Source organism: Pipistrellus hanaki, assembly GCF_964339955.1.
Source record: "Pipistrellus hanaki genome assembly, chromosome: 14".
NCBI classification, from domain to species: Eukaryota; Metazoa; Chordata; class Mammalia; order Chiroptera; family Vespertilionidae; genus Pipistrellus; species Pipistrellus hanaki.
The window spans coordinates 13384705-13408142 of record NC_140516.1 but is presented as its reverse complement, the minus strand read 5'-3'; the positions used below and the strand labels follow the sequence as shown (position 1 = coordinate 13408142).

Sequence of the window (23438 nt, the reverse complement as noted above, 5' to 3'; positions counted from 1 at the left end):
GCCAAAACAATTTATTACCCTAAGCCTCCATGCTTTAGTTGTGTTCCAAAATATTCAAATGAATATATTAACACCTTTGTTATTTTCATGTTTGTAAAGTGTAAAACCAAATTAAATGTCACTTCTTCTGCTGCGATATAAATAGCTGAAATGCCAACAAGGGGAGATTAGGCAGCCAAAGGCGATCAAGAGCTAAAAGTAAAGCCCTGAGCTGAAGGGTGGCAAACTTTCTCCAGATATCAGGAGACTGGCCAGTAAAAAAGGTGGAAGGGTTATATGAAAGTTAGGAGTCAGAGTAAAAGAAATGTCTCATTTTTAAGGTAAAAGTTGTTGTTGTCCCAGAAAGGAAGAGTAACCTTTTCTAATTACAGAGTGATATAAGTTTATTATAAAAATTCAAACTTTAGTCCTTCCCAGATAGCTCAGTTGGTTAGAGTGTCATCCCAATACACCAAGTTCCATCTGCAGTCAGGCCATGTACAAGACTCAACCAATGAATGCATAAATAAGTGGAACAACAAATCTGTGTTTCTTTCTCTTCCTTCCTCTCTAGAATCCATAAAATTTTTAAAATAATAAAATGCTTTATTTTAAAAATACAAATTTTATAGAAATGTACAAGTTAAAAAGTAAAAGCGCATAATTTCTCTCACTCTACACCATAAATGATGCTATTAACTGGCATTGGTAGTCATATAGGCTATTTTTAAGCATGCTTATACATTCAAATAAGTTTATCTGGATAGATACTTTTTTAAAAACAAAAGATAGGGTTATATTACAGGCATAGTTTTTTTTACCTTATGTTTTATTTAATATTATGTTTACTATTTTTCTGAAGAAATATAAATAGCCATACTTCATCTTTTCAATAGCTGCAGAGTATTCCATTGCATGATTTACCAGTCTTCCAAGTGATGCACATTTAGGTGGTTTCCAAATCTACCTTTATAAACAGTGCTGTCATACATATACGTTTATGCTGTTTCACTATTTAATCATCTTAAGACAAGTTTTTGAAAGTGGAATTATAAAATCAAAGAACAAGTTTTTGAAAGTGAAATTATAAAAATTTTATAATTTTTAATTATAAAATTAAAAATTATGATGTATTGTTCAAATGTCTGCTAGAAAAAAAATAAGTTTGCACTATTACCAACAATGTATGCATATCAGTTTTCCCACCACTATGTGCCAGCACCATTTGCTGTTAATCTTTTGAGTCACTGCCATTCTGATTAATGAAAGATGATATCTGAAACTTTTGTAGTCTTGTTTTATATTTAAATCTTTAATCTATGGAACTTGTTTCTGTACATGATATGAAGTAAGGGTAGAACAGTTTCCTCCATTAGTATTCTAATTGATTAAAAGAGACTTAAAGAAAACTTATTATATTGAAAAGATAATTTCCTGTAGCCAAAGGATTTAATTATGTGTCAGCTACTAAATATATGTGCATTGGACTGAAACTTTTATTTAAAACACACACACTCACACACACACACACACACACACACACACACACTACATTTTATATAATAAAAATGTAGTATGCATTTTGTCCCCTCCACTGGAGTTCTTCCAGGAGTTCAGCCAGGGGGCGGCTTCAGCAGGCAGCCAGGGGAAGGGAGGGAGTTCCTGAATGGAAGTCGGCAGCTGCTAGGGACCCTATCAGTGCACGAATTTTGTGTACTGGGCCTCTAGTATAAAAATAAATTAGACTCCATCACTCTACAGTATGGACAGCTCTCTTACTGCCTCTAATTACTGTTTTTCATGATCAGTTAGTTAATAATGGAGCTTTCTATTCAAATTCTGCCCTAAATGCTGTTAATTGCTTGGAATTATAAGATAACCTACTTTATTGACCTATATTATTTGCAACAGTCATTAAAAATAGAAAGTTAAGGTGATATTAACAGGCAATCAAATCCTTTACAGTGAACTCTTTAGGGCATTTTCATTGTAATAAATTAATTGCTTAAAATCTCATTCTCAGAAGTAAGAGGTTTGGGGACAGAACCAAGAAGATGCCTGTTTTTAAATTAATCAATTGAATTCTTAAAGCAAATTTTTACACCTTTTCTCATCAAGTCATCTTACTCATTCTATTGTGAGGTTACAACTTAATTTTTCTGATATTTGAGATTGGAAAGGATAAGAAGACTTGAGTAATTGAGCGATAATTTCTTCTTTCTTTCTTTTCTTTTTTTTTTATCATTTTTTAAATTATTAAATTATTATCTGTGTACATATCTTACCATTCCCCCCCCCCCCACTGCCTGATTTTTTTAAATATATTTTATTGATTTTTTACAGAGAGGAAGGAAGAGGGATAGAGAGTTAGAAACATCAATGAGAGAGAAACATTGATCAGCTGCCTCCTGCACACCCCCTCCTGGGGATGTGCCTGCAACCAAGATACATGCCCTTGACCAGAATCGAACTTGTGAGTCCATAAGCCTACACTCTATCCACTGAGCCAAACCAGTTAGGGCTGCCTGATTTTTTACTTTCATGAGAGTAACATGTCTAACCCTATTCTCATTATTAAAGAACCAAATTGTGTACTTTAGTATCTTCTCTTTTATTTTCTCTATTAATAAATTCTTCTTAATCTCCTGCCCTCCATTAAGGCAGAAAAAGCTGATTAGTGTATAATCAGCAAATGAGCTTTGTAATGAAATTGTAATTTCTATTGAAGATATTTTGTTACCTTACCAGGGGATCAGACCACTCACTCTACAAGCAGCAAAGCCAAACACTGAACACTAAGTTTTGCAATGGAGAAATACATTTATTGCCATGGTGCCAAACCAGGAGAATGGGAAGCTATTGCTTTAAACCCAAACTCCCGAATGGCTTTTGGGCAAGGGTTTTTATTTTATTTATTTATTTTTTTAATATATTTTATTGATTTTTCACAGAGAGGAAGAGAGAGGGATAGAGAGTTAGAAACGTCGATGAGAGAGAATCATCGACCAGCTGCCTCTTGCACACCCCCTACTGGGGATGTGCCCGCAACCAAGGTACATGCCCTTGACCGGAATCGAACCCGGGACCTTTCAGTCCACAGGCCGACGCTCTATCCACTGAGCCAAACCAGTGCCGGCTGGGCAAGGGTTTTTAAAGGCAAAGATTGAAGGTTGCAAATTAGGGTCTGAGGATGAAGCACGTCGGTTAGTTCTTGTGCAAGCTTTTGTGGTTTTCCTTAGTCTGGTTAGTTCAGTTCCTGACATCTTATTTGGTGCCTTTGTCTATCTGTTTAAGGAACCCAGATTCTGCAAAATATCTCATAATTGCTTGTCAGTGACATCTTTAGAGCTAAAAGCAGAAACTAAACATCTCATGACCTTTGTTATTAAGGCTAAGCTATCATTGTTTTGTGCTTAATTAGCAACATTTTTCTATTATCTCAAGCAAAATATACTTTTAAACATTTTTTCCTGGAACTTTCTTTTCAGGCAGGCCATAACTAACATACTTTAAAATCTTTGACTATAAATGATAACATGTTTTCTTAATCTTTGACTAAAGGCTATGTGACAACCAAAGAGAGAGAGAATAGCTCTCTCAGAAACCTTTTACCCTTTCATAATGTTGTGTGTGTTTTTTACAGAATTTAATCACATAGCCTCACCTAGCTGCAAGGGAGGCTGGAAAATGCAATGTTTCGTTCGATTGAGTTCATTGTCACTTCAAATACATTTGAGATTTTGTAACCAGTGAAGAAGGGGAGAATGGATATTGATTGGTAGCCATTGTCTTTGTCACAGCCTATTTCTTATTGGCAAGAACAACCAAATAAATACTACTTCATTATTGGATTAAAAACTTTAGAATAACTTTTGTATTGTGATCACCTTTTCTCTTATAAAGAAACTCCTAGTAGAAAAGTTCAAATTATATTGATTTTATTTATTTAATTACCAAAATATTTCTGAGTACTGACAAGCTTTGACCACGCATTCTTGATATCTGGAGTTCATTAGTCTTGGAGTCTTCTGGTTGCTTTTGCTTAGATCTTATTTCTAAGTCATTCAGCATTTGAATTTCTTTTTTCTTTTTTTTAATTTATTGATTTTAGAAAGAGGGAGGAATAAAGAGAAACATTGATTTATTGTCCTCTTATTAGGCATTCATTGGTTGATTCTTGTATGTGCCCTGACTGGGGATCAAACTTGCAACCTTGGTGTATCAGGACCACTCTCTAACCAACTGAGTTACCCAGCCAGGCAGCATTTGAATTTCAATGGGAATGGATGTTCAGATCTCTTACCTCCTTAAGCATCTAAAGCACTAACGCATAGTTTTCTTTATAGATATATGGCAGTGTGTGGGAGAAACTACACCGGGCCTTTGCCATTTGGAGTGGCTTTGGTATGACCCTAACCGGTGTTCACACTTGTGGAGATTACATGTTCAGTGGCCACACAGTCGTCCTAACTATGCTGAACTTCTTTGTCACTGAATGTAAGTATCTGGTGATGCATATTAGATGGCTAACTGCAGAGGAGGCTGTGGGAAGGGTGTCAAGTTCTATGAATAATGGGAGACTGTCCTAAGAAACATGTGTAAGAGGCATTGGAAGGAATGTGGTTTTAAAATTATCTTTCTGTCCTTTTCCCAGATTCACCAAGAAGCTGGAATTTCTTGCACACTTTATCCTGGGTTCTCAACCTCTTTGGAATTTTCTTCATTTTGGCTGCTCATGAACACTATTCCATTGATGTGTTTATTGCCTTTTATATCACAACAAGACTCTTTTTGTACTACCATACTCTAGCTAATACCAGAGCATATCAGCAGAGTAGGAGAGCAAGAATTTGGTTTCCCATGTTTTCTTTTTTTGAGTGTAATGTTAATGGCACAGTACCTAATGAATATTGTTGGCCGTTTTCAAAGCCAGCAATAATGAAAAGACTAATTGGATGAAGACTATGTTATAGGTTCATGATTAAATATTCAGTAGTTCTTGAAAGTGAGTAACTTTGCTTTCTCCCCCTCGGTTGTTCCTGGATGCCTTGCTTTTTTTGCTTTGATGTTGACAAAGTTCCCTGTTCTGAGCAAGGCTGTGATTATAGAAAGCATGAAGGAGCGATTAAGAGTCTTTACATATCTGTTTGAATGGAAAGCTTAAATAGATGTTTTTTGCCTTTTCTCTTTTGGCAGAAGTAATGTGATTGAAGTCAGGGTGTTACCCTTACCTGTTGAATATTTGCATTTGGAACTTAAGCAAATCAACTTAAGCAATTTGCTGGTTGAAAGATTTTTTTTTTTTTTATTTCAAGTTGGATTCCAGTCAAGAAATAATATTTTTTGAAGTTTCTTATTATTTTCAAAGGAAAATCCCCTACCAAATGAACAATACTTGTTCTTTGAATTAATCTCTTTATGTTTTTAAAAATGCAACTCTGGAAAGTAATTGGTTTTCCTAACATAATTTTTGCCTTTAAGGAAAGTATATTGAACATACCAGGATGACAGAGTACAAGTATAATACAGGCATTTTTCACCAAAGATGCAACGAAAGTGCAGTTCCTGTTTTGTTCTGAGGGTTCAGTATGACCATAAACTTATGAGGAAAGATAGCTGCATCCATAAAAAAGGAAATTGGCTGAATTTTAGTGATGCAGGTACCTGGAATAACTTTGTGCTATAGCTGTTAGTAAGATGGCAGTCCAGTTTTATGCTTTTTAATGATGTTATTTAATGAGCAAAACAGTGGAGTGTTTACCAGACATTAGATAAAGTTCTTATGTCCTTGAGTATGGAGATATGCATGCAAAAAATATTTTTTTCTCTTTCTGAAAAGAAGTTTATAACAGGTTGTGAGCATAGTATAACTTTAGGGGCTTTGAAATTTCTCATTCTTGGCCACAGACATATTTGGATATGAAAGGTTTTATTGTTTTTTTATATTTTAAATACAATTGTGTACATACATTCTTTCTATTTAGTTTTAATTTGGCAATTAGGAAAAGATATAACTTAGTTGCTATTTACGACAGTAGGAACTTGACTTCAAATAATATCTGTCACTTCACTTTTAATGGTTTTATTGAGTAGTTGCGACAGTAGGATGGTTGTGGGATTGGAATTTGAAGCCCAACTGATGAGCTTAGCCACTTAGATTATTAATTGTGTAGTTTTTACATTCCATTTTAAAACAAGGAATTAGAAAAGGTGCTGGCATGTTGAGGTCTAAAATTAGGCTACCTAGCAGGAGCCTGGTTCTTATTGGTTGAAACCTTTTATTTTTGCACTTTGCATTATATCCCCACCTTGTATAAGCTACGGAGAATCCTAAATGGATTGAGCTGGAAAGGAATATTATTCGAACAGGTTTTAGCCAGTGCTGCATGATCCCAGTTTGAGTCTGCTCTGAACATTATTTTTTATTCTCACTTGAGAAATGGCATAAGGCAATTTATTATACTTTTAAATCTCATACAAGAGAGTCTTATAATATCTCAAACTGTTGATTCTATTACATGCTAGGGACAAAAATGCCAATACTTCATCTAAGGAAATTGTGTAATCATGAAGGATAAAGGATGCGTCCTTTAACTGTCAGGGGAATTAGACCCTTCATGTCAAAAGATGTACTGTCATTTTTTCTTTAGCTTCGGAGGGACTTATGTTGGCTTTGGAAAAAATCTGTGGCAACATTAAGTAAGAATGTTAAGCAACTACTTAATGGTAAATTTCCTACCATCAGTCTTATTTCCTTCATAGGGATTCTATTCTAGAACAAAATAGCAAGAATAAATTGCAACTAATTCGCAGAGCTATAGACATTGAGAGTGCCTAGCAGCAGACGGCAGTAAGGATTGTAAGATAACTTTAGACCTTGTATTTATCAAATCTGTTTTGAGGAAAAGGTAAGCTAGACTTATAATTTATTTCTATAACTATTACAAGACAATGTTTACATAAATCGGTCATCTCCAGTTCTCTTTCTTAGAAAACTTTGAGACAAAATTATTTTCCGTGTTTTTTTTTTCCTCTTAATATGAAACATATATTTTTGTCACTTTTGTTTGTCCAAAAATTTCCAGATTTTTGTCTTTTTTTTTTTCTTGGTAAAATCTAAACTATAGTTGAGGTGGTATTTACATTTACATGATAGTTGTGAATGTGACTAGGTGGAGAAGCTACATGCTTTTCATCTACATATTTTGTGACCTTGTATTAGGTTCTTCAGTCTTAGACTAGTGAGGGGCTTACATCTTTAAACACTTGAGACCTCATTATAGAAGGAACCAAGAAAGTTTTTGTTTGGGGTGCAAACTGGAGGTATATGCAAAATCTTTGATGCATTTTCTATGTTCCTGGGACAGCATGATCTACCTATATTTTTGAATTCTATACTGGTCAGTGTTACTGAAAAGGTAATTGAAGTTCACAGGGAGTAGGATATTTTGAAGAAGGCAAGTTTACTGTTATTACCAAATAATTTGGGAGGAACCTTTGTTGCTATGCTGCTGAACTCTCAATATGCCTATCCTCTCCATAGTTCTCTGTGCGGAATTGCTAGGGTAAAAAACAACTGTCATATACTGGGTCGGTTTATTAGTAGTATCCTTTTAAACCAGAAAGCATTGAGTGTAGCCTTAGGACCAGTCAGTTGATAAGTGTGAACTGCTCACATGAAAAAAGCCATTGACTAAGAGCCCTGTTGGTAGTGTAACACGGCAAGTGGCATTCTTCTCTACCCTGCACCTGCCTGGTTGTTAGAATTCCAAAATCCAGTAATTTGTAAATGGAGAGCAGAGGAGCCAAATGCTTCAATAGCTGATAGGAAACAGTCTGTTTTAGGAACATCTGTTTGGAAAGTGTTTATGTATTCAAAGTCATATTCATAACACTAACCTGCTTCAACTGGATTCAGCAAAAGGCAGTTTCATCATTAGTTGCATAGTAAACTTTTTTTTAAAGGATTCTAATTCCAACATGCTTGGGAAAATTAACTACATTCTTCTTTTAAACACTCTGATCTAATAAGTTTAATTCTTTGATAGTCTTTTTGTAGACTTAAGTTATCCCTTGCCAAAGGTAATTGTAGTAATGGTTCTTAAGGTATTTAGGCATTTGAGACATGAAAGCTCTCTTTTAGAATACTTCAATAGCATACTTAAACAGGGTATGTTTCATTTAGATAGCTGCAAAGCCAACAAGGCATGCCAGTTTTAATGCCGTCTTTCCTTGGCAGTTTGCAGTGGTACAAAGGTTAGCCCAGATTTCCCCTGTACCTTTGTAGAGGAGAATTGTTGGTAACGTCAAAGCCAGGCTGCTACAGGTGACTAATGAAAAAGGAAAGAGGTTGAGATTCTTTTTCCCCCTCTCTGTCTCTGAGTGACTTTGAATGGCTGACATTACTATGGAAATTGGTTTGGGTCCCCTTCTTGCCTACCCCTTACCCCCAGCGAATGCCACTAATTTAAAGTAACTAAAACATGGCCATTACTTTGCATCAAGTTCAATAAAAATATCTGTGAAATTTATAAGCCATAATTCAGCTACCAAAAAAGTTGATTGTTAGAGTATGTTCCACCCTAAGTTAACCAAAGGACTTTTTTATTCCGTGTACCCCATGTTTGAGCATATGGAGAGAGAAGGAGGACTCTGGTAATTTCATTGTTATTTCAGGTCTGTTTCAAGCTGAACTACTGAGTTGTCTGAACATAACCAAGCAATGTTATCAGTAATGTCATCTTAAAAATGCTTAATTTTAATAATTTTTTATTCTGAGAATCTATGGATTGCTAGGACAATTAAAGTATTTCTAATATGAAGGGGGGGAAAAAAGGAAATAAAAACTGGTACATAATGGGGGGAACAAAATTAGCTTGAATTGAAGTTAGCATGTTTTGTTTCAAGAATTCTACCTAATTGTCACCCTATCCACAGAGAAACTAGTATTACTTGAAGATGTGAAAGTTCCTGTGGTAGCCATACCTTGAAGCACAGTATTGTATATAAGTAAATATCTTGATTCTAAATTAAATCCAGATATAACTAATATATATTATTTTATATCTTTGTTCTATTAAAAAGTTTTAAAACACTAAAAATAAAACATTTGAAAGTTGGATTACAGTCTCTTATTTGTCTTTGCACTGTTAATGTAGCTGGCCTGTTTTGTTTTTTTTTATACCGTGAATTTTTATTTTTGCAAATGATTGGGCCCTGCAACTTTAAATCCTAATGTATCTAGACCCTGGCATCTTCTAATTCTTAGTTGTTCATTAGATAAGCTGTTTTCCCTTTCCCTTTTCTTTTCTGTACACTAGGAAAGAAAAGTGATCATCCTGGGGGTATTAGAAAAATTGTAGATTAAATTGAGAGGAGGGAGAGAAGGGAAGCACATATCTACTTATTCCTGGACACATTAAAGTTTTTGTTTTGTATTTGATTTAAATGAGATTATTTAGGAGGACACCATCATCCCCTCAGGTCAGCGTTAGGAAGACAAGCTGCAATGATGACAGAGAATCATTGATTGGCTACCTCCTGCATTGCCCCCTACTGGGGATAGAGCCTGCAACCGGGGCATGTGCCCTTGACAGGAATCAAATCTGGGACCCTCAGTCCACAGGCTGACATTCTATCCACTGAGCCAAACCAGCCAGAGCTAGACCAGTAGTTTTTAAACTCCTTGGTTGAACATCTTCAGGGGTAGGGGAAGGGAAATGAAGCTTGTACCATTTTCTTCCAGAGTTGGTGTTTGACATATTGGGCTTTCCTAATAAGTTTTCCCTTTGGGGCTGGGGGCGGGAAGGGGGGAAAGACGGGGAGATTGAGGGTAGGGGAAGGCAATGTTTGGAAACAACTGAGGCAATAGACAAATTTATTGTCTTCATGGTAGCTGGAGAGAGTAAGAGGCTCACTGAGGACTGAGAGTCCAGGGAGAATTAACTAAACTCCTGAAACTTAAGCTGAGCCCTCCATGAAGGATAACTCCTGAGGACACTGAAAAGCTTAGAGAGCTCTAATTCTCATGCAAAAATTTGGTTTGTGTGTGTATTAAGGAACTGTTGATGGGATATGTGTTTGATTATATTATAAATGGAAGCATCGGGAATTCCTGTTGCCAGGATCTAAATTGTAAAGAAAAATATAAGTAGTTCTATAAAACTGGAATTGGTAAAGGGCAAAAGCATAAGTCAGAGAGAATGATAAGATAGTACAGTGGTTGACAAACAGAGCCAAATATCAACAGTACAACAATTGAAATTTCTTTTGAGAGCCAAATTTTTTAAATTTCTTCTAACACCACTTCTTCAAAATAGACTCGCCTAGGCCGTGGTATTTTGTGGAAGAGCCACACTCAAGGGGCCAAAGAGCCGTATGTGGCTCCCGAGCCACAATTTGCCAACCCTGGAGATAGTAGAAAGTACACAGAAGATCCCTGGAGATGAAGGGAAAGCTAGAGACCCCAAGCTAGTAGGTCGAGGAACCAGGACTAGGAGTAGCTTACAGGAGGCCTTTGCCCCGAGTCAAGGAAGATCAAGACAACATAAATGAGTGCCTCCTGCTCCTGGGCGGTGTGATAGGAATCAGGACGGATAGCATACCTGTATCCAGCACTGTCTCTGCGGGAGTGCTGGGCTCCCAGGATGCAGTGGGGTGGGAGCCGGCCCTGCTGGAGACTTGAGGATGACGTTGGGGTAATATAATGCCTCAGAGAAGCTCAGTGGTCACCCTCAGCTCTAATTTTGAAGAAGGCCAGATGCTAGCTCGAAGGCCTCTGCTAGAGTAGCGTGCTATTTAAATGCTGTGTGCTCTCAGCTCACAGAACTCCCCGTGAGAGCCAGAACTACAAACCACCATGACCTGTTCATTGTCCAGCCTGAGGAGCCCTGGATCCCACTCTAAGGAGAATATCTGTACCTAATGGCTTTTTGATACAGACTAATCAGCAGCCTTCATCAATAAGACGTCATAGTGCATGAAATTTGATTCTGTTTTTCTACAAAGACTGATTTTGGAGGCTTAGCTGGGGAGCATTCCGGCAGTGGTGATGAAATTTTTTTTAAAAGATATTTTATTGATTTTTTTACAGAGGGGAAGAGAGAGGGATAGAGAGTTAGAAACATCTATGAGAGAATCATGGATCAGCTGCCTCTTGCACACCCCCTACTGGGGATGTGCCCGCAACTAAGGTACATGCTCTTGACTGGAATCGAACCCGGAACCTTTCAGTCTGCAGGCCGACGCTCTATCTACTGAGCCAAACCAGTTTCAGCAGTGGTGATGAAATTTGAGGGACTTCAACACGGTTGAAATCTCACATGCAGAAATTTGATAAGCCTAAGTGTCCAGGCAGGATTCTGGATTTTCTTCTCTATTCATTCCAGAGTGGTACCTATGATAATTACTCTTTTTTAAAATTTGTTAATTTTTATTTTATTTATTTATTTATTTTAAATATATTTTATTGATTTTTTTTTACAGAGAAGAAGGGAGAGAGATAGAGAGCTAGAAACATCGATGAGAGAGAGACATTGACCAACTGCCTCTTGCACACCCCCTACTGGGGATGTGCCGCAACCAAGATACATGCCCTTGACTGGAATTGAACCTGGGAACTTTCAGTCCGCAGCCTGACACTCTATCCACTGAGCCAAACCAGTTTCGGCAAAAAATTGCTAATTTTTAAAAAATATTTTTTATTGATTTCAGAGAGGAAGAGAGAGAAACATCAATGAAGAGAGAGAATCATTCATCGGCTGCCTCCTGCACACCCCCTCTGGGGATCGAGCCCACAACCCAGACATGTACCCTGACCGGAATTGAACCGTGACCTCCAGGGTCATAGGTTGATGCTCAATCACTGAGCCATGTCAGGCTGCTTCATTCTTGTTAATGACAGTATGATATTCCATTGTTAATCATTTCCTGAAATGTGGACATTTAGATTGTTTACCATTTAAACAATGCTTCAATAAGTTGAATAACATGTTACTTTGCATGTGTGCAAGCTTATCTTGTAGAATAAATTGTCAAAGGTGAAGCTGTTAGGTCCAAGGCTCTGTGCATTTAAAATTATATTAGAGCCCTGGCTGGATCGCTCAGTTGATTAGAGCATTGTCCTGATACACCAAAATTGTGGGTTTGATCCCTGGTCAAGGCACATACAAGAATCAACCAAAGAATGCATAAATAAGTGGAACAACAAATGGATGTTTCTCTCACTTATCCTCTCTTTCTCAAATCAATAACATTGAAAACAAAATAAAAAATTTTTGTCAGATTGACTTCAATAGAAGTTGTACCAATTTATTTTTCCACTAGTAATGTATGAGTTTTCCTGTTAATCCTTGCCACTGTCAAAATAATGTACTACTGAATTTTCGTATTTTGACCAATCTGATAGGTTTTTAAATGGTATCTTAATTCCCTTTATACATAAGTGAGTGGAATATTGACAACTTTATTGGTATGCAAATGTTTAGGGAGGTTAAACTGAATAGCGGACTTCTAGTATGTCATACATTTTGTTGAAAACACATCTGACTAAGATGTCAAATGGGAAAAGGAAGATAATTTAACAGATCAAGAATGTTTCTCCCATTTGACTTGAGCCATGATCTTTAACTTGGCCAATCCTTGCCATAGGAGAGTAGTGGTTTGGGGTTTGTTTTTTTTCTAGTTGTCTTCCTGGCATTTGAAGGAAGCTAAGTCCTGTCTAGTCTAAGGGAGAGTCTGGAGGACTCAGTTGCTCCCACTGATTAAAGTTCTGTGCAAGGTCTGCCCGCCAGCACTCTTGGCTCTGCCGTCACCTTGCATCACCAGTGCAAGGACCTAACTTACCAGTCACAGACATAGGGCTCCATTGTAGACGTGTAGGACTTGAGGTTGGAAGGTGTTTTGAAAGAAGATTAAGCAAACATTGATTGAGCACCTACTATATGCCAGGCCACTCTCGGTGCATCAGTGGTAAGCAAAACGAAGTCCCTGCCCTGAGAAAGCTTACTTTCTAGACAATAAACATATGAGAAAGGAGAAGCATTCCGGACAGGTGACGAGTAGTTGACCTCATTACAGTGGTGTTCCCCTACTGAACATAAATAGTGTTTTAGAATGTCAGCATCAGCTGAAGAAGACTACCTGACTGCAGGACCATCTGCATGTATAATCAGCCTAATCAGTTACTGCCACACAAAAATGAGCATACACCCCTCTCTGCCAATTAATACGTGGAACTAAGACACTGAATTGCCACCGCTTTCTGAAAACATCCAATCAGAATAGTACCCACTTCTTTGTTTTTCTTGAGTCCTCTGTAAAAATCACCTAACACAAGCCCAAGACCTATACAAGCCCATGCTAATACCCTCATACTGAGCTTCCCCACTCTTCTCCTTGGTGTTTAGTTTTCCTTGCTGCAGAAAGTTTAAAAAACTTACTGTGTGCTCCTTTGTGTTTCTTTTTAAAATATTTTTTTAAATTGATTTTTAGAGAGAGTGGAAGGGAGAGAAGAAGAAACATCAACGTGAGAGCAGAACATCCATCTGGTGCCTCCTGCATGCCCTCTACCGGGATTGAGCCAACAGCCTGGGCATGTGCCCCGACTGGAATAGCACCACAACTCTTCTGTGCACAGGATGATGTCCAACCACCTGAGACACAGCAACCATGTCTCCTGGTGATCTTTGGCTGGTGGGAATTGACTCTTCAGGTAGCCATAAGTGTCCTCCCCCCCCCCCCTCTCTCTCACACACACACACACACACACACACACACACGCTTGGATAGAGAGTGACAGGGAGCACTTGCTACTTGACAGTACTATGGGGGGCTGTTTCTCTGTTTTCTGCGACCCTCACGGAAAACAACAGGTTCCTGAGTGGAGGAGCTGGGGATTAAGAAATTAAAGAAAAAAAGAGACGAAGACACAGAAATAGATTCAAGCTGGGACCCAGGTAGGGGATTGCCACTCTGATGAAGAGACAGTCAACACCCACCACAGACAACACAGCACATTTATTTATTTCCAGAGGGGGATTCAAGGTCAAAGAAGTTTTGGGTGTGCCCAGGTCCTATTAATTCCCTCATTCCTGGGATTTAGCATATCAAGACCTGGGTAAGTCAAGGTCCTATTCGTTCCCTATTCCAAGCACATGGATAAAGATAAAAAATCCCCAAAATGTGGGAGACGGTACTGATAACTGTCTCCCACATTTTGGGGAAACATGTTCCCTGGGCATGGCTCTGCCTACGCCTTGAGTTCAGCTGACGATAATTAAAGGTCGTCCATGTGCATTCCCAAGGGGCCCTCTACAAGTACTAAAAGGCCTCCTGCGGAAGTGGCATTTAAACGGGGGCCTGAACGAAATGAGGGAGAAACCACGTGGCTATCTAGGGACGGAGGGGATAGCAGGGGCCACGGGCCTTTGGGACCGGTTTGGCAGTTCCACAGACAAGAAGCCACTTTGACGTAAGTGAGCAAGGGGAAGCGAAAGAGAAGTAGCCAAGCCTCTGATCACGCAGGCCTCAAAGGCCCTGATAAGGACGAGATTTTGCTTTAATTGTCATAGGAAGCCAGTGAGAGGCTTTGGCTTCCTGACTCTCCACTGTAGCCAGAGTGACATTATGGCTAGGCTAAGGCGGAGAAGGCCTTACCACTCCTGTGCGGGCACCTGGTCTGTTATCCCTGAACGCTTCATCAAGCTCCTCTGGGTTCTTTATATAGGAGCTTGGGAGAATGGAGGATGCACAAGGAAATGACAGCTGCCTCAGAGCCAAAGAGAAAACACTATGATCTCAGAAATGCGGTGGTGGAGGGAGGCAGCAGTGGGTGTAATAAGAACCAGGATTTTTTAAAAACTTTAGAGGTAGGGGAGATAAGAGATCAACTGAAAGACTTGTATGCATGCATATAAGCATAACCAATGGACACAAACACTGGGGGCATTTAAGGGAGTGGGGTGGAGGGGCAATGGTAACATATGTTACCATTAATAAAATATATAAACATATAATACCTTAATAAAAAAAAATGGGGAAAGAAAAGAAAATAACAAAAAAGAAAAGAAATCCAGTTATATATGTTTTTTTTGGTCGAAGTTGGCCTTTGTAGATGGGCACCAGCAGAAGATGCTATAAGCCTCCAGCAGCCCGCATGCCTTGGGCACTTGGGCACTACACAACTTGCCGATAGAAAAAAAGTATAGTGTGCACATCAGAATCACCTGGCCTGTTCCAACATAGCTCTAGACCACGTATGTCAAACACAAGGCCCGCGGGCCAAATCCAGCCCGCCAGGCCTTGCAATGTGGCCCGCACCGCGCTGTCATCACTGCACTCCGCTGTCAGTTTATGACATTGTCAGTTTATGACTGTTCAGTAAACCATTCGGCCCGCGATTTAGGCTGGATTTTAGATTTTGGCCCCTTCTCTGATTGAGTTCAACACCCCTACTCTAGACCCTCCCTCCTGCGTTGGAATCTGTGGATAGGAGGAATTTTCATTTATAACCGGTTCCCTGCTGATGCTGATACCCCGTCAGATTGCTTCTCTACTGGGAGGTGATGAGAACCACCGAGGAACCTTTCAGTGTGTCTGAGGCACCTCCCTTAAGGGCATTTCAGAATGGGGTGGAGTGAGAACGCTTCCTGGTTCCCCCCTGGCTTCTGCAGGGGGTTGGGGAAGTCCTCTGTAAACTGAAGCTTTACACAAATAATTATCCAAGTATCCTGCTTAGTTTTTTTTATTACTCCCCCGCCCCCATTTCATCTTTTAATTTTGGCTTCCAATTGTACATAGCTAGTCTACAGAAATACAGTTGGATTCTGAGCTTTTATCCTGTGACATTGCCAAACTCATGTATTAGTTCTAGAAGTTCTTTTGTAGATTCCTTGGGGTTTTTTACATAGCTGTAGACAACCCCGGGATTTTTTACATGGCTGTAGATAATATCATCTGTGAATAGGGACAGCTTTACCCTTCCCCCACGCCTCCTTGAACTCTTGCTTCTGTGTGGCCAGAACTAGGTCTATCAAGATATTCGGGAGCAGATAATGCACCAATTCACAAAGCAACTGACAATATTCTGAATCCTAAGTGACCGTTGGCCCTAAGATGAGAGAGACCTAGCTACCCTGATGAAATAGTTTGTTCTCATTGATCAAGGTATCCCAGCTGAGCCGGTCCCCAGCTCCCCACCAGCAGACACAGCTGTGTGAAGAAGCCCGCGGAAGACCAGGAAAAGAACTGGCCGGTCACTGTGCAGAATCATAGACGTAAATGGTCTTAAGCCACTACGTTTTGGTGTGATTTGTTAGGCGGCAATAGGTAACTGATACACCTAACGCTTTTATTCTAAAACCCCTTCCCATTGGTCTATATATTTTGAAAGGCCTGGCGGTACTTCTTTAAGAGGTCAGAGTGTGTTTTTCCAGCCTTCTTGGCTAATAGCCAGCTCCATACTGTCCTGAAGTCTGTTTCCATGAGGCTGGTCTTGGCTCTGAGGTTATTGTATTTTACATGCAGTCTCACTGGTGAATCACTGGTGCATTCTCACTTGGCTTTGCCTAAAATTAAATGGACCAACACAGAGGCTTTCAACAATTTTCAGGCAACTTTCACAACCTGCCCTGGTTGGCGTGGCTCAGTTGGGTGTCATCCTATGCACCGAAAGGTTGCAGGTTTGATTCTGGGTAGGGGGCAAGCAGGAGGCAGGCAATTGATGTTTTACTCTCACATTGATGCTGCTCTCCCTCTTTCTTCTTCTCTCAAAATCAATTTTAAAAAATAAAAAAAGAAAAGAAAAGAAATCACAGCCTTGACCAGGTGGCTCATTTGGTTACGCAGGGGTCTTCAAACTACGGCCCGCGGGCCACATGCGGCCCGCAGAGGAGTCTGATCCGGCCCGCCAGGTTTTTTGGGCAGTGAGCGCAGCCGAGGTGTTATGGTAGGAATTAGTACAATAGTTCATATAGTCCGGCCCTCCAGCTCTCTGAGGGACCGTGATCTGGCCCCCACTTTAAAAAGTTTGAGGACCCCTGGGTTAGAGCATCGTCCCAATACACCAAGATTGTGGGTTCAATCCCTGGTCAGTGAATGCATACATAAGTGGAACAACAAATTGATGTTTCTCTCTCTCTTCCTCTCTCTAAAATCAATTTTTTAAAATGAGTAATCCTTTTTCTTTTTAAGTGATCATAAAGTTAGCCTTGTGCCTGTGGCCAAAATGAAGTAATAGGGACCAAATTTACCTCTCCCCCCTCCACTCATTGATGCCCCCTAGTTTGCCACCATCAGCCTACATATACTCCCGTTGTGGGCCCAGTACTGAGGACAGGCAGTCCATGGCCCCCTTGACCTGGACTCTATATGTTTATCATTTCGTGCTTATAATTTCAAGAAGGAGGTAGAACCTGAGCAGGTCCAGTCTGTGGTAGGTTGTGACCTGGTCTCAAGTGACCTCTCCAGCCTGGCCTTGCTTGTAACCTCTGTCCCTGCTACCTCCTCCCCTAACATCCATCTGTTGTAATCTCCATTCTTGCCCTCTTTGCAGTTTGCTCAACATGCCATGCTGTAGGATGCCTGGCATCTTTCCTATGTGCTGCCCTTGCCCCTGCCCTCCTTGTCTGCTGCCCAAGCACCTCCTCCGTTTGTAAAAATCTTTTGAACTCCGAGGCCTTTCTGATGCTCTCAGGTTGAACTAACTTCTCGTAACGCCACCGTCCTTTGTCGGTTTAGCAGTCTTTGCACCAACAGCACTTGACGAAACCTATTCGAAACCTATTTGTGTTTGTCTCCCTTTCTAGACAGGGAGATTATTGGTATGTGATTGTCTCCAGGTCAGTGTCTGACACATACTAGCTGCTCAATAAACATTTGTTGAAGAAAGTGAGAGAGGAAGCAACGTGTGTCACGAATTCTGAAAGAATGGGATTGCCCCTAGCGGGAAGAACAGTCCATGCGGAACCTGATGGCTCCTTCTGGGCGATGAGTTCAGGGACTGGGTCTCATGCTAACAGAGCTATTGCAGCATTCGTTGAGACTTCGCTCATTTTGAAGGAATGGCGAGTTGGATAGTTTTTTAATGCCATTTATAAACACAGGGTTTGTCCAACGAAGATACTGTGATATAAACAAGAGTTAAGCATTTCAAGTAACTAAGCGCCTGACCAGCAACCCTTCCCACATAACCCACTGATGGACTGAATTAGAAAATATTCTCATCTGCTCATTAAAACAGGTTCCCCTTAAGACCTCTTCCGAGGAGCAGTTTATTAGTAAGTTCCACAAGACTCCTGAAGGCAGTAAAGCTGGATTTCTTTTCATGTGCTTGTGATTCGGTCAAACCAATTCTTGCCAGTTGGATCTAGTTCATCTGCATTAACTCTACTTGAAGTCGTCGGCGGCGGCAGAGCAGAGAGCAAACTGATTCATTGAAATGGTGTGTCTTTGTAGCTTGTCTCTTAAAACTGCTGGAAACTCACAGAAAACCGATGCTGTTTTGGAGGAGAGGAAGGAGGTGTTCCCGGTGCAGTTAGCCTTTAGATGTGAACTCATCAGCTTAGTAGCTTGCTTTCTATTTGTTGGGGTGGGGTGAGGGGGTGTAGCAACAGCCCTGACTCTTAACAGGCATCCCTCCCAAACCCCTCCTCCCCCCCAAAAAAAGCCCACTTCTATGCACATATCATATCCCATGGAGTTTTCCTGTGGCATAAGGGCCTTACATGAAGGGAAACACGGACTGGCCATGGAGGGTCATCCCTGGGAGGACACTGCTGAGCACGAGCACACCTGCCTACTGGGTGAGCAAAGAGGTTATCGGTGCTGGTCTGTGCCACCAACCAGGGCCTTAGGCATCTGTTTCAGTGCTGATTCTTCTTCTCTTCGCTCACATTTCCTGGAGCTGGGGTGTTGAGGAACTAATGAGGCTTTGAGAAGAGCGAGGTGCGTGTGAAAGTCTGTCCTCCCATCGGAGAGCGAGGCCGGGTCGTGGGACAGGGGTCGTGCTTTCTTGAGCCTCCCCAGAGGCAGAGCCATGGGCAGGCATGTAGGCAGATCTAGGAATTCCTGAAGCTTCCTCCTGCAAAGACCACTGTGATGCTGCGTTTCTCCCACCGACTCAGACGCCATGGGAAAACCCTAAAACCAAGGTGGCCTGGCCCCCTGGCCTGAGCTTGAGTCTAGGCTTTGGCTACGAAAATAGCCCTTCCAGGCTGTGCTGAAGGGTGCACAGGCCACCTCTGCAAAGGGCCAGAGGCACGCCTTTGGATTCCTGGCCCTCCTCTGGGCAGTTATTTTAGAAATCGTGGTTCTGTCATATATTTAAGTAGTATGTGTGCATATGTGTATGTATATGTATATACACATATATACACACAAACATATATATCTAACATACTTTATAAGCATTTTCTATTTTATACATATCTATTTAAATACTCATACTTCCTGCACCACTGACCGACTCTCCTGATTGGCTCTTCTGCCCTCTTCTCTGAGATGCCCCTTTCCTTCAGCAGATGGCCATGTGCCTGTCCATCCTCAGGAGTGTACAATGTGATGGGGGAGCAGAAAATCACAAATGACTATAAATGCTTATAGTCATTATGTTTATTGAGCACCTATTCCATGCTCTGTGCTTTACGAGGACTATTTCATTTAATTCTTACAAGCTTGTTGAGAAACCTCCTTAGGGTTATACGCTATGACAGAGTTGGGCTTCACGCTCTGGGATTCTTCCAGAATCCATGAACCTCCCTACAGTCCCCGGAGGCTTCCCTGTGCAGGCCGAAAAGGAGATGCCATCGAAGTGACGTGAGGCCCCTAGAGGTGCTGGATCGGGAAGGCTTTGAGGCAGGTGCACTGGTGTGTGTACGTCCTCTGAGCTGCGGAAGCCAAGATGGACTTACATGTGCAAGAGAGACTGAGGATATGCCTGTGGAGGGCAAAGGAGAAAAGGCAGGAGAAGCTTCAGATTTTGGTACAGGCAGGAGGCAAGACTGGGCACAGAGAGGATCAGATGAGTGCAGTAAGAAAGTGTCAGCCGGGTGGAAGGCGCTTCCCCAAGCCAAGGGCGCCTGTGGAAGGAGCCCACGTTCGGCAGGGCCGGGCCTGCAGGAGGCCCCCCGCCATGCTCAGCATCCGCTGGGCGCAGTCGGTGTGGCTCTCCTGGGTCCAGGGGCAGCAGCCGGAGCGGTGAGCGTGGTGTGCTCCGCACAGCAGCAGATGTGAGCATTGTGTTTTCCTGGCTGCCATCACGGGCTTGGAAGGACTGGTTAGATTTCAGGGTGGCCCTGTTGAGAATGACAGCGGAGTCAGCACACTGTCTATGGAGCACTAATCTCAGGATCCATCTTGAAAGAATTGGAGCATATTGCCCTCTCCTCTCAGAGGTGAATCCTGCTCGATAATTCAAAGCTCTGAGAAGTTCCCCTTGAAGAAACGGGTTAGCCTGGGTTTAACCCAACAGTTCCCAGACCTATTTGATTATGGAGCTCCTTCTGTACATGTAAATCCTATTAATGCCCCGTGCAATCAGCATTCGGTAAAACCCTGGGCTTAGAAAGTTGGGTTTAGGCCTATTGGTGGGGGCTTTGACCTATATTTAACCCGGAGCCTGGGGTGCCTTATGAAGGGTTCTGAAGAGAGGAGCCATGCACTCAGAGTTGTGCTCTCTGGCCGGGATGCTGGCGGAGATTGGAGCTAGAGTGTGTCCCTCAAAGGTAATCGCTAATTACTTGCAGCCATAATCACCCCTCAGATTGCCCCCAAGCTCCAGACATTGCATATGAATCATTTGAAATCCAGCTGCTTTACTTCCAACCAAGGTCCAAGAGAACTTAAACAGCGGGGAACGACAGAGGGTCACCCTGTATCAAACTGACCGACCTCCTACGGCCAGAAACAAAGGCCCCTTGTCCCTCCGGCTTCCTCAGCAGCTTCCCTCCATACTGGGTGTCCAGTGGCTGCCGGCCAAGCCGCCCTTGTGATCTCCAAGGCCTCAGAACTCTCCCGCGCCCTCCTCCCACGCCAGCCCAGAGGCAGGGCAGCCGCACAGCAGACGCAGGCAGCCGGGGGATGTGCGTCATGGTCATTCTCCGCTGTGACCCTGTGACAAGTCCAGAGAAGCCAGGTTCCCTCCCCTCCTCCACCTGCACTGTGGAGGCTCCTCCCTCACCACGCTCACCGGGACAAGTCCTGAGTTCTCTGTTCATGGGCCATGACCAGAATGGTTCAAAGCAGTAGACTCTTTGGCCCATAAGTATGATGAGTCACCCTCCGTGGTAAGGCTTAGACCAGGGGTCTTCAAACTACGGCCCGCAGGCCACATGCGGCCCGCAGAGGAGTCTGATCCGGCCCGCCAGGTTTTTTGGGCAGTGAGCGCAGCCGAGGTGTTACAGGAGGAATTAGTAGTTCATATAGTCCGGCCCTCAAGCTCTCTGAGGGACCGTGATCTGGCCCCCACTTTAAAAAGTTTGAGGACCCCTGGCTTAGACAATGGGGAGGCAATGTGAATGTGGGGAAGAGCATGAGCCCTAGACTCAGACAAAGCTGGGGTTCAATTTTTTCTCCACCACTTAAAGAACTAGCTGTGCATCCTGGGCCAGTCACCGAATCTCCGTAGGCTCCAATTTCTTATCTAACAGGTCAAACAGGTATCTTTATAGTAACTGTTTCATAGGGCTGTTAGAAGGATTCGATGAAGCGTGTAGAGCAGTGCCTGGTGTATGTTAGCCAGGGCTGTTTTTATTGTGTTTGTCATTACTGGTGGCATCGTTTGTTAGACACTGTGTGGGTAGGTGGATGGGGGTAGAAATGGTTCTCACAGTTAGGAATTTGTGGTGTAGCTCAGTTGGTTGGGCATTGTCCCGGGCACTGAGAGGTTGTCAGTTCAATGGCCCATCAGGGCACATGCCTGGGCTTCAGGCTGGATTCCTGGTGGGGAGCATGCAGTGTTTTGTTCTCATGTGGGTGTTTCCCCCCCCCCCCCCCCTCTTTCTCTCTCTCCCTCAAAATCAATGAAAAAAATCTTTTAAAAAAAAGAGAGAAGAAAGGAAAGTTTGATAGGGAAGGTAAAAGGCTTTTTAAAAAAAACAAACATATTTCTCTTTCTTCCTCTCTCAAATCAGTAAGAAACAAAAACATGACATGTATGTAAATTTTACTTTAAAATACATAAATATTGAACTTTAGTTAATGATAACCATGCTGAAGTATTTATGGGTGAAGTGTACTGATATCTGTGACTAGCTTTGAAATGCATCATCAAAGTAAGATGGATTGATGAATGGATACATAGATAAATATGGGATAAAGCAAATATAGCAAAATGGTAATTGTTGAATCTAGATAGTAGGTATATGAGTGTTCATTACACAGGTCTTTCAACTTTTCTGTATATTTAAAAATTTTGTAATAAAATATTGGGGAAATATGAAAACCACACCATAAAGTAACAAATGCCATAGAAGTTCAGAGGCAGTAGGATGACTGTGTAGCTGGTGAGTCAGAACTAACTGTGGTGGGAGTACCTTTCAGATGGGATTTAAAAGGATTCAGAGGGCTGAGCTCAAAACGATGGCATGGGGGGCGTCCAGGTGGATGCAGGGACACTAACGGCCTGTGGTTTGGGACTAGTCTGGGAGTTGACGTAGCACAGGTGGCAAGAGGGAAACATGGCTGAGATGGCAGGCAGAGTAGGGTCATGGTCCATCTTCCTTTTATCAGGGACCTTGTCCTGTGAGCAAACGGGAGCCACTGAGGCTTCCTGAGCAGGAGCTTCTCTGCATTCTCCCCATCACTCTGGGCTACGCTTTCCCACAGAGGGAGGTGCGAGCTTCTTCAAGGAACAGAACCACGTTTCACAGTGTTGTCACGGGTAACTACCCTGTTTCCCTGAAAATAAGACAGTGTCTTACATTAATTTTTGCTCCCAAAGATGTGCTAGGTCTTATTTTCAGAGGATGTCTTATTTTTCCATGAAGAAGAATATGGTACACATTTATTGTTAAATGAAAATAAAGGAAATTACCTGTAGATGGTACGGTAGTATGGTAGTTGTCAATACAAACCAGACAAACTGTGAATCCTACAGTATCAAGAATTTACTCATTTATTCAATGACAATCATGTCAACAACATCTTCTGGAACATCATCATAACAATCCAATTCCTGAATTTCCTGTGACTCCATTTCTTTCAGAATCAGTGGACCAAATCTCTCATGTTTAGCCTGGGGGGCGGCCTTATTTTCGGGGGGGATGCCTTATATTTCACTCAGAAGGAAACCGATAAGTAGGTCTTATTTTCGGAGGATGTCTTATTTTTGGGGAAACACGGTAGACGATAAATAGCTTTATCTCAATCTGCATCAGCCCATAACCACTCCACTGGAATAGCAATGGGAAGGAACTGCATGGAGCTTGCACTTAATTTGTGTCCCGTTAAAGTCTAACTCCACT

At 41.6% G+C, this 23438-nt stretch overlaps 1 protein-coding gene across 4 annotated transcripts in view; it reads left to right on the top strand.

Annotated features, from left to right (window-relative positions):
- Positions 1-8805, top strand: part of SAMD8 (sterile alpha motif domain containing 8) — a 64541-nt gene extending 55736 nt beyond the window's left edge. For all 4 annotated transcript variants that reach the window (XM_084904881.1, XM_084904884.1, XM_084904883.1 and 1 more), the window contains 2 exons: positions 4326-4476; positions 4634-8805. In XM_084904881.1, coding sequence (XP_084761007.1) covers positions 4326-4476; positions 4634-4938 — 456 coding nt within the window. In that variant the 3' untranslated portion in view covers positions 4939-8805. The remainder of the gene's footprint in view (positions 1-4325; positions 4477-4633) is intronic.
- Positions 8806-23438: the final 14633 nt, after the last annotated feature.